This window comes from Anomaloglossus baeobatrachus, chromosome 8 (genome assembly GCF_048569485.1).
Source record: "Anomaloglossus baeobatrachus isolate aAnoBae1 chromosome 8, aAnoBae1.hap1, whole genome shotgun sequence".
In the NCBI taxonomy this organism is placed as follows: domain Eukaryota; kingdom Metazoa; phylum Chordata; class Amphibia; order Anura; family Aromobatidae; genus Anomaloglossus; species Anomaloglossus baeobatrachus.
In genome coordinates, this window is record NC_134360.1 from 181,123,526 (window position 1) to 181,136,035 (window position 12,510).

The window sequence follows — 12,510 nt, forward strand, 5'->3', positions numbered from 1 at the left end:
ATCCAATTTCTGTCGTGACAGCTGTCCTGTCCAGCGTACAGAGGTGTCTAACACTCAATGTAGAAATAAACAGAATTGCACAACGCCACTTAACGGGTTGTCCAAGAGACCAAGAATACAAACCTAGCATCGAAACACAAAAGTGCTAATTAAGTAAAGATACTTTATTCACCATTGCATTGATTTTTTTTTATCAGCTTTATTTCTTCTGCACTTAGTTGGTAGACAAACTAAATTCTAAAGCAATGGATTACATTTATGATAATGTAATACGACTGCTCTCCACTCATCTCTAGCACCTGCCCAGTTCACTCCTGTAGTCACATATTGGATCTACAGTTTCTGCACATGCGCAATGTCTTACTATTGCTTTATTCCTTCTGCACTTAGTTTGTAGATAAACTAAGTCACAGAGCCCTGTATTACATTTCCGATAATGTCATGTGAACGCTCTCCACTCATCTCTAGCAACCACCCAGTCCACTCCAGTGGTCACATATTGGTCAACAGTTTCTGCACATGCGCAATGCCTTACTGTTGCGCATACACTGATGACCATAGCTGCATCCTGCCCATGGACATGAAACCAATGTCGATGACTTGTAGAAAGGGGAAGGGGAATTAAGCAGCCAAGATCAAGAGCTGGGTGTACAGAACATGACCTTGGTTGAGAAGAATAGCGAGGAAACCAAGTCACATGATCCACATCTAATTTAGGAGTAATCTGAGACAAAAAAAGTATGATAAAAAAAAAATAAATAAATAAATCTGTGTAATGTACCAGATATAAAAAAACAAGTTAAAAAGGGTCTCTGAATGCAAAAGTATCAAGCATTCTAATTCATCATGCCCTAACCTTCTTCCCTTCCACGTCATCTGTCGAGAACTCCGGTGGCCTCCATACTTATAACAGTCAAGTCACATCCCAATTGGTGGGTGCAGAATATTTTTCAAAAGCTAAGAGAAGCCTATTGAAGAATGCGTAAGATCGTAGTCTCTAAAGTTGGATCTCCATTGTTGCAATTGTTCTTGATTACATGTAGCAGCCAACTATATAGTTCAGAGACAGGAGTATGTGGCCATCAGATTAGAGCTTATATCTACAACCACTTAATTTACAATTAATGCATAAATCTAGACTATCAATACCAGGTTAGGTACAACCAATAACTTCCTAAACTTCTTGTGGCGTACATGCTACAGACTGAAACATTAGGCGAGGAAAATGATATTAAAAGTGAATGGACCTCGCTCTTCAAAGTTGCGCACAGACAAGTTATTTCTCTTTTTTCTTCTTCAGACGGGTCTCTCATCTTACATCTCCAGGTGGCAAATTTAACTTTGGCGAATACCGTATTAATAAAGGATTTAAAGTCATTGGTTGATGCATGTGACAGTAAAAGGAATAATCCTTTCAAATCTTATTGTTGGAAAACTCTAGCAGCTCTTTATTCTACTGACTTTCATCACTGGAGTTCTGAAAAGTTTTATTCAAAAACATATCATATGTCAAAGATCTTGTGATGTAGACAAATCAAAGCCATGCAGGCAATGGTTGCAACTAAATTGTCCCCTCCTGGAAAGATCGATTTTTCAAGCTCCTTTATTTTTAGGCCTGATTGGTTTTACTAGGTTTTACAATTTATTTCTTACTTTATCAGTTAACATAGCACTAGCATAAATGATCTTCAACAGGATTCTTCTCCGTGTCGGATATTCATTCCCACCTCAAGCCAATGCCTATCATCTAGGCACTAGTCCCCACAGCCCCCAACAGGTGATGTTTTCTGGATCTCATTACCATTGAACAGGTAATGGAATCATTATCAAGACATCACATGCGCAATACTAAGAAAATCCTGAATTTATCACCTGTTGGGGACGGTGAGGACTGGAGTATTGAGAGCACCTGATATAGGCTAATTTTAGGAAGACTGTCAAATCTAGCATGGTTCAGAAGGAAATGTAACACCAAGGAGGATCCAACGGAAGGGGTAAACATGAAAAACTCAAAAGATGTTCAAACATAGATCCTTAGTCTCATACAAACTCCAATGATGGAAGAAAATTATAATATTTATTAGAACATGGGAAAGGAAGGTGTTTATATGCCCTAATACACGCAAGAGTCTTAAAGCTGTATTATTTTACATCTTCTATGGACATCTAGAATGTGGTCTAAAATTGATAAAATTAGAATCCCATAATAATGCCAACATAAATAATAGGGAACAATAACTAAAGACTGTAGGAGAGAGGCCTGCACATGGTAAAAAAAAATAAATTAAGAGACTGACGTAGAGTGACCGGGGGAATATAAGAGGTGATTGGCCAACCAGTGGGTTGGCTTTCTTTAACTTCTGGGGATCAAGTGCTATTACCAGGGGAAGCAAAGTGTTGCATGAAGACTTTAACAAGGACCTGTCGCCAGATCAGAAGTGACCATCGTTTGCCTTTATTTGATCCCTGCTGCTCCTAGTATTGTTTTTTGTTGATTGTTTTTTTATTTTAGATCCATGCCCAATACACTTTTTTACAGTCTTAACTAAGAGGACATTGTTCACAGGGTAATTACTGAAGATCTGTCCACATTTTGCCTGGTAACAGGTCCTGACCAACCACTATTTTTTAGAGTGAGCACTATCATGCTCAGGTGCTTGGTACTCTTAACGGGCAGTTGGGATGTCCAAATGGGTGTGACTCTAGTACCCGACTAGAATAGAAGTCAATGGGGAACTTGAGAATTTGCAAAGGAAATCTTTGGGGAAAATGCTTGAGTTCCCCACTGACTTCCATGGTACTCGAGTCACGCCAATCCGAGCATCCAGCTGCTTGTACAGAGAACCAGAGCATGGTAGTGCTTACTCATCACTACCAACCACATATTGCATCGGTCCACCAGAACTATTATGGTGCTCTATTAATGTCTACATTCTCTAATACGCTCTACAGGGTGAGCCCTTGAAATATCTAAGCCCAACGAAAAGAGATTAAAAGGGAATCTTTAAATCAGAAAATGAACTATTTAAATCAGATTGTTGTGTCATTTATGAAAAACAAATGACATTTCAGATGACTATCATTATTAAAAATAATAAATATAATAAGCAATTTTGGAATTTTTACACTCACCAATGGTACTTTTTTTTAGACCCAAACTTCCTGCCTTTTCAGGGAGAGTTGGCAGCAGGGTCCTTATCAGCAGAGGAAGGATAATAATGACAGGTAACACTTCTATACACAGCTGATTCTCCACCCCCTCACTTTATAATGCAAATGCTCAATAGATGCTTCAATGCCACCAATTTACATGTGGATTAATTACATGAAAGGCAGTGTGAATCTATAAAAGCATCGGTGGTCTGTGTGAAAATCGTAAGATTTCTAGGTTATATTTTTAATAAAAAATTTGATAAAAAAGATGAATAATATTTTACCAAAATTAGAAAAAATACAAAACAAAACTATTGTGCAAAAGCTGTATGGACAAGTGAAGAAAATGATGCAAAGTGTGTAAGGTTGAGCAAACCCTTCTGTTTCTTCATATAACTCCCTGATAGACTCAATGTTGAAATCAGGGCTCTGTTGGGCCAGATCATCCCTTCCAGGACACTTTTATTTACCCCGAACTTATTTAAGGCAATCATCCATCAGAGAGATGCCTAAATATCTGCCTGCATTTATTAGTAATACACCATTAATCCTGACCATATACCCAATTCCATTCACAGATATGCAGCCTCAAAATGCAAACCACCACCACAATTCTTCACTGTCGCATGTAGATATTTATTCTACGAATCTTCAGCCTTTCTCTGAGCCAACGGCCTTCGATTAAAGCCAAATATTTCAAATTCTAACTCCAGACCACTTGTTGCCATTTTTCTACACGCTTTACTCTATGATTTTGAGCATGCTTGAGTTCCTTGGCCTTGTGTCAGTGATGAAGGTATGGTTTTTAGCCACAATTCTTCAATGAAAACCAGACTTCTCCATGCAGTAGATGGGTGTAGCTGGGTCACACTGGTTGTTGCCAATTGGGAGATGATGGAAATCTTTGACATCTTCAGTTTTTGAATGTGTCCTTCACGACCAATCTTCAACATTACCCATTTCTTCGGGCTTCTTCCAAAAAGCTTGAACATCACATCTTGAAAGCTCAGTCTGCGACTGAGACTCCATGTTGATGCAGTGCATATATTGTGTCTTGTTGAAGTGCTAAACCTTGTCATGGTGTATAACCTGTGACAAAACAGTCTTCCACAACCTCACCTTTGTAGCAGAGCTTAGCTGTTCCACACAGAGTTTTAGTTAATGGCCGTGTTTCAATCTGTTAATGAAAATGATGTTTTTACGCTATTTGTACTAATTGCTTAGACATACACCTGGCTGTAAACCTTAAAAATCCCAGACTTTGTGCAAGTGTAACCTAGAAAAACTAACAGTTTTGAAGGCAAACAGTGGTCACACCCAATACGGAGTTGATCTTAATTTCATTTTTTGTTCATTTATTTTTTATTTTGTTGATTGATAAACTTGATTTTATTTTTAATTCAATCTTCCTTTGTAAAAATTTTAGGCAGGTGTAGAAAAAAAAATAATTCTGCAAAGAACAGTATATTTAAACGCAAAAATCGGATTTAAAATAGGTCATTTCTGATGACACATTCCCTTTAACAGATTCTCTCATTTCACCCCGGCCATCTCCTTCCGGTACTATACTGTGATCTCGCTCTTTCCTTATCTTATGTCAACGCTTTAGTCAAATGTACAAGTTCTGAGTCCTCTGTCCTCACAAGATCTCTGCCAATAGCGATGAAATGCTTCCAGCACAGGCTGGCTTATGTGAAACAGAAATGTGTATTTAAATACATGCCTCCTGTTTCTTTTATTTCCCTATACTCCTAATTACAATGTAAGCGCTTTCAGAGAAGGGAATTCCACTTTATGTTTATTAAAGTACCATATACCTGTCATCCAGCTAACAAACAGAACTGCATATTGCCAACAGCATATGTTTATTCCTCGGAAAGAAATGAAGGCATGAAATGTGCCCGTAAAGTTAAATACTGCCCTATGCAGAGAAAAAACAGCTTACTGAGAGAACTGGGGACGCTTAGTTGGTGGCTTTCTCATACAGAACACAAGAGCGCTCGGCTGCATGTGACCTCCTGCGTATGGGAGAGTCAGCGGAGAAGCATTGTCCAGCCGTCAGCCATCTTATGTGTAGGGCCATCTTAAAGGGAACCTGTCAGATGCAATATGCACCCAGAACCACGAGCAGTTCTCAGTACATATTGCTATTCCCTGCCTAATGGTCCCTGCATCTAATAGCATACATAAAGAGATCTTTAGAAAAAATATTTCTAAAGATCCTTTATGATATGCTAATGAGCGCAGGGACTAGTCGCAAGGGCGTTAGTTCCGTTGGCTAGTTGGCCCCCTTAGCATGTAAGCACGACCCTGTGGGCATGCCAACATTCTAATGAATGCACAGCATAGGGGCATGGTCCCAGTCACCTCTGCTGCCACCGCGCCTGACGATTGATTTAGGCTCAGTGCACATGATCCCCGGACTTCCAGTCACGTGCACTATGAAGCTGGACGTGTTCCGGCTTCAAACTGGTGTAGTGCGCATGACTGGAAGTGCCGGGGCCTTCTGGTCATGCACACTGACCCTATGCCCACCGTTTCTAAGGCGGTGCATTGGACACAGGTACGTGCGTCACTGCCGATGAGGACATTGGTGGGTGGGCAATGATTAGCATGGTAGCACACCCCTGTGGGCGTGTTAACATGCTAAGAGGGCGGAACGAGCGCATGAACTAATGCCCTTGTGACTAATCCCTGCCCTCATCAGCATACCATATAGGATCTTTAGAAATTATTTTTCTAAAGATCTATTTAGGTTTGCTACTAGATACAGCGACAGGCAAGGATTAGCAATATGCACCCAGAACTGCTCGTGGTCCTGGCTACATATTGCACCCGAATGGTTACCTTTAAAAATAGAGAAAATTTAATAAGTTTTTATAAAAAGGCTTTCAATGTGGTTAGTATTCATTTTCACATCGGTAATCTTGGCATTGGTAACGTCGTTTCCGGGCGCTATACCATAAGATGGATTAGGTTAGATAAAGTGGGTCTGAAAATGGAGACACAAACTTATCACAAGATTTGTGTTTCCGTTAGGACCATTGTCTAGAATCAGGTCACAAGGAAACGAATGGAGCAGAAACCACATGCCCAACATGGCATATTCTATTTGTCTTCGGGAAAACCAGAATCTGTGGAGTGATTTCAATAACTTCATCTGATATCTATATCCTCCTAAAACCTTAAAGTACATCAGTGGTCTACTCTGTTATCGTCCCCCAAATGAATTTTAGGCATCAACTAGTTATGGTTTTCAATTTTATCAACAACTGTGGCTCGGGTCTGAAATGCGTCAGTGCCAATATTTAGGAGCATAAAGATTCAACCTTTTAGGTTCATGGGACTTCAAATAACAAAAGTTATATAAAATGTAACAGTAACTAAGTATAGCAATCAATAACTCAAATATTTTATACAACTAACAAATTAAAATTAAAGATCACATAGAGAATAATGAAAAACAAACCAAGTGGTTAACCTCCATGTAAAAGGAGATAACTAAATGATTAGCGCAAACCCATCACCTAAGCTAATGTACACAGGCATAACAGAAGTTATCACCTTGCATACATGGACATGAACAAAGCTCCAGATCAAAGTCTAATTTTCTAATTTTGCCACTGTGTTATGATCCATTTTATTCCATGCTGCTGCCCCAAACCCCATCGCTCTTCGTCTATCATTCCTAACCTCTATCCGTGTTATGCTCAATTCCCCATAGTTCAATCCTTAATCTCTTTTCTGGAGACTTGCCAACTATCCCAGAATCAATTCCTGGAGATTTCATTAGCCAAATTACTTAATGATGACATCAACAAGTGATCAACTACAGAGATCTAATTATTGCACAGCCTGGGGCAATAAATTATACAGATCATTCCAATGGAGTTTGTTCCAAAATAATGATCATATTATTGAAGGATTTGGTAAGATCACCCTTCACGCTTGGCTCACTTAAATTCAATAAGGTGCCATTAAGGAATTAACATTCTGTACAGGGTGAATAAGCTTACGATCAGGTAACACAGGTCTGGTAAGCGGACAGCAGCCAATAAATCACATAACCTGATTGGAGGTAGACTTCATATAGTGCAGCACATGGTTTGGTATAGATCAAAAAAAGCAAATATATCTGACACACTGAAGACCAGGTAAGGGGAGACCAGTATTTCTTTCCGAAAACTCTGGTTCTCCATCTTGGGGTAGGACTAAATTATGGCCCTTTTTCAGACTGAAGACGAGAGAAGGGTAGAACAATTTTTCTATCCGAAAACTCTGGTTCTCCATCTTAGGGTGGGACTAAATGAAGGCCCTTCAGACTGAAGATGAGGGAAAGGTAGACCAGTTTTTGTTTTTGAAAACTCTGGTTCTTCACCTTAGGGTGGGACTAAATTAAGGCCCTTCAGACTGAAGACGAGGGTAGGGTAGGGCAGTTCTTGTTTCAGAAAACTCTTAGTCCCACCCTAAGGTGAAGAACCAAAGTCTTCCCTTCTTCAGACTGAGCAATGGTGCAGCCTAAGCAGCTTTTCTCTTTAAACCTCAAGTATTATATAGATTGATAGGGGAGGCAAATAGTTGATTAAAAAATATATATATATATATATATATATATATATATATATATATATATATATATATATATATATATATATATATATATATATATATATATATATATATATATATATATATATATATATATTATATATATATATATATATATATATATATATATATATATATATATTAAAAAAAATTGCCTTTTGTGTAACTTTTTGGCTACGATTATGACTTAATTCCCATTTATAGTAAGTTAAATTAAAGCACGGAGATCAAATTCTACATTACAGATAGGTCTGGTATTCTTGAAGGACAACACATAAAATCTCTATAATATAATAAAAGCAAAAGTAAAAAAAAAACCAAAAAATAAAGATGTTCAAATCAGCAAATACATTGCAAATCAAGAGTAAATAAGGCCACAAATTTTAGGGTCTTGATGGTCCTACAATACCATAAATGAAGAAATAGTTCAGTATAATTGCAAAAATGTAATGTATCAGCATTGTGGTTCATGTATTTAGACTTTCAACCATTTTTATATAGGCAATATGGACAGCCAGCCTTTAAAGATGGCAGACCGGCTATTTCATAAAGACTACAAATAAGGTGAAAGCACAAGTCATCAGGATCTTTAATAGTCGAAAAGAACACAAAATGGTAGCTGCTGCGGGCTATTTCAAGAGGCTTTAATAACTCAAATCCCAATATTACTGAGGTAATTATAGGTGTGAAAAAGACATTAGAGAATATGGTAATATCTGAACACAGACAGCGGGAAGCTAATCTAGAAAATAAGCAAGGGAAAGCAAAACAAAAACAGGGAAAAGAGACGATATAGAAGAGCAAAGAGAAAGGGCACAAACAAGACAGAAGGTAAGACGAGGACGGCGATGGCATCAAGACAAGATGGGGAGAGAACAAAGTGGACAAAAAGTCTACAGTAATGAAAGGCTGGAGGTAAGAGAAAACTAAAATAGCAACAAACAAAAAGAAAAAAAAAAAGATAAAAAGAAAAAGAAAAAAAGAAAAGAAAACAAAAAAACATAAACTAACCAGCAGAACTGGGAGTTGAGGGCGAATTGGCTTGACTTCCGTGAACTGACACATTGGTAGCAGTCACAGCTGTTTTGGCAGCATATATATTGGCTTCCTCTTGAAATTTACCTATGTTCTTCTTGTAGCGGATTCGCTTATTTCCAAACCAGTTTGATACCTGCAGTTTGTGCGATAGAAACAGGGAGACCAGTTTACAGGGATAAGTTTGCAAAGTTTAACATATGTACAGTATATACACGGTCCTTCAATTATTGGCAACATAAAGAATCCATGTGCTTAAACTTTTAAGAAATGATCGATAAACTGAAACCCCTATTAAGGACCATTGACCGGTGTGGGGTCCTGAGAACACCACTGATCAAGGAAACCAGGCTGCAGAAGCACTGGACTTATGCACGAGTGTGCGCAGAACAGTGCACAGACAAGCACACACTTTGTATTGAGCCCATGCACCGCTCTCATGCATCAGCTGAGCCCTTTGGTTTCAGTGATTGGAGGGGTTCCAGGACTCCCAACTTCCAATAAACAATAGTTTTCGGGGTTGCCCCTCTGTATATTAAAATTGGTCTTGTCCTGTTTAAAATTTTCAAAACTATCTTTACTAACCTTTCAATGTTCCACAACGCTGTGTTTCAGTTTATCCCTCAGGGTACGTGCCCACGATCTGGGATAGCAGTATTTTGGCTGAAACGTAGTTTCGCTACATCCTAGACGCTGTGTTGTACAGTAGAAGCACAGTGGATGGGATTTATAGAAATCTCATGCCCACTGTGCTTCTTTTCGTGCCTGTGGCGCGGATTCCCGAGCCATAGCATGACAGTTTATGCTTGTGGAGAAGCGAGGGTTCTCCTCAGGGAGCGAAAGCCCGAACCCTGATTGTTGGCACGGGAGCTGCGATGACCTGTGGACAACACTTGGTCTCTGCAGGAGTAGACAGGCTGGGCCCAGGACGCAGCATGTCCGGATCGTGTGTACCCACCCTTAGTCATTGTTGATACAGCTGGAGCGGTGCAGTCTTGTCTACAACACAACAACCGCAGCCAAATCACTGTCTCCGCAGTGATGTTGAAGTAAACGGCACAAGGCCACTGAGCCCAGTGATTGGCTGCAGCGGTCAAATGCTGTAAACATGATGGCACTGCTACAGCTACGTTAAAAACTAGGGAAGAAGCGGAGAGGCAGCGTTTGAGCTGATAGTTAGGAAGCAAAGTTAATTTTGTTATTTTTAAACAGACAAAATGAATGATTCCTTTAATAGGATAAGGTGACATACGAAAATATTTTAAAGCCATTACACCTTAAAGGGAACCTGTCAGCATATTTGGAGCCTATAAGCTGCGGCGGCCACCACCAGTGGGCTCTTATATACAGCATTCTGACACGCTGTATATAAGAGCCCAGGCTGTTGTGTAGAACGTAAAAATCTCTTTATAATACTTACCTAAACAGTCGCTGCGGTGGAGTTGGGTCAGATGGGCGTCTCCGTTCTCCGATGCTGGCACCTCCTCTTTTGGCCATCTTTGTCCTCCTTCTGAAGCCTGTGTGCATGATGCGTCCTACGTCATACACACTTGCCGGTCCCGCGCAGGCGCACTATAATATTTTGATCTGCCCTGCTCAGGGCAGATCAAAGTGCGACTGCGCAGGACCTCAACGCCGGTGAGTGTGGATGACGTAGGATGCGTCATGCACCCAGGCTTCAGAAGAAGGAGGCTAAAGATGGCCGAAAGAGGTGGTGCTGGCACCGGAGACAACCATTTGACCCAACTCCACCGCAGCGACCGTTTAGGTAAGTCTTATAAAGTGATTTTTAAGTTCTACACAGCGGCCTGGGCTCTTATATACATCCTGTTAGAATGCTGTATATAAGAGCCCACTGGTGGTGGCCGCAGTTTATAGGCTCCAAATCTGCTGATAGAAAAGCATATGCTTAAAGGGAACCTAAACAAGACAATATGTGTCCATTTATTATATTATTGAAGGGACCCCAAAACCTAATGCCAGCGAAAGAGAAATCGATGGGTAACTGGTCAATTTTGCTGTAGTGCCACAACAGGGTAAATAAGTAGTTATAAACTTGCCACTGAAGTATATTGAAACGTTACATGGAATTATTGAGATCAATGGACATCCAATATCTTAAATGGACTACAGCAATCAACCAGTGCTATGAACTGAACTCAGACTCTAGGTTTTCGTGATTAGGTGAGCCCCATCTATAAACTCTGTGCCCTCCAAAACTTTTAACTATGAGCTTATAATGCAATGTATAGGACATCGTATGGAAAATGTCCTGGAGGAATAATAAAGCCATCTGTCAGAGGGACTAAGCATTTCTACGTAAGGCGTGCAGACGTGCTCCACCTGTGATACGGTGATGCCACACTTCTTGGCTAGCTCCTCTTTGGCCTCTTCACTGGGGTATGGGTTGCTGAGGTGTGAATAGAAATACTCGTTCAAAATTTCTGTAGCTTGCTTGTTGAAGTTTCTTCTCTTCCGTCTATCAAAGAAAAATAAAAAATAAGTCCACTGTTAAAATACAGACAGTAAAAATGCACAGTGGTGAACTCTGTATGTGGTTTGTAGTAGTTTAACATTATCAGAGACACTTCAGAAAGACTGATGGAAGAGCTCAAAGTATACGCAACATATACCCCAGACATGTTCCTAGACCTCCACATCCTGCAGATCCCAAAACTGTGCCACTGTAAAACACACTGGTTTGGCAAGCATAACTTATATAAAAAAAGCATAGTCTACTAAACTTTCATTTGCAAATAAACATTATAGGCCTCTGCCAGAAGTGTACGTTGATTTTTGTCTGGACAGGGAACTCTCCGAAACGCGTAGAAAATAAACCACCAACTTATACCCTTGGACTTATTTCTAGGCAAAACCACGGCGTTTAACCCTTTCCACTGTCTCTTGATTCCAGAAGTGTTAATGAAGCCTGATATTTCCATAATTTAGTGTCTAAGGCCATATTCATAACTATGAAACATGTACAGCTGCACACTGGAATACTAACAATGAATAAGGGAACTCTGGTATTGCATTACAGCTATAGTAATATTTGAAAAAAGACAGATATTTACCATATGAATTGGCCAATGCATGTGAGCCCGGTCACCATGCCAAGGTTATCTCTGTATACTGGGAACCTAACACCTGTTCACACCTGTTGGATGTGCTGGTCAGTTTTTTTGTATACTTATAGTGTATCTCTTTCTGATTGAGCTCTCCACCCTATAACCAGGCTGTGTTCACTCCCCTTTATAGCTGGAATCTAGCTGCCCAGATATGAAGGTTTTAACCCAGATGGCATCATTTTAAGTTCGGTTTTTAGTCTAGCAGCTGATTCTCCTAAAGAAATGTGATGATGATTTCGAAACGCGTTGAGATAGAAACCGCCCTTCTTCTGGATGCAGTGCATTGGTCTTCTGTTACTTCTCAGCAGCGCAGTAAACACCATGCTAATTTTCCAGTTTCCTCACATGGTTTAAAATGATAGCAACTGGTCTTACTCTACGCGGTTACAAACTCTTACAAGTAATTTAGTAAGAGTAACCTTTACAACCTTTCAGAAGAGACATGGGATGACACTACACGGATACATGTACAGGTTTCTTCCTTTTGGAGGTAGACTAATTTGCTCATCCTTCAAAATGCACATTGCCTGTAGAGAGTACTTTACACGCTCCAACATCGCTAACGATTTATCGTCGGGGTCACGGT

General features: G+C 39.8%; 1 protein-coding gene across 4 annotated transcripts in view; it reads right to left on the reverse strand.

Annotated features, from left to right (window-relative positions):
• PBX1 (PBX homeobox 1) overlaps positions 1 to 12,510 on the reverse strand; it is a 172,288-nt gene that overhangs the window by 15,650 nt on the left and 144,128 nt on the right. For 2 of the 4 annotated variants that reach the window (XM_075322274.1, XM_075322273.1), the window contains 2 exons: positions 11,140 to 11,275; positions 8,773 to 8,932 (listed from right to left, as the gene is read on the reverse strand). In XM_075322274.1, coding sequence (XP_075178389.1) covers positions 8,773 to 8,932; positions 11,140 to 11,275 — 296 coding nt within the window. Of the gene's footprint in view, positions 1 to 8,767; positions 8,933 to 11,139; positions 11,276 to 12,510 lie in introns of those variants that run through there. The other 2 variants (XM_075322275.1, XM_075322276.1) reach the window with 2 other exon arrangements.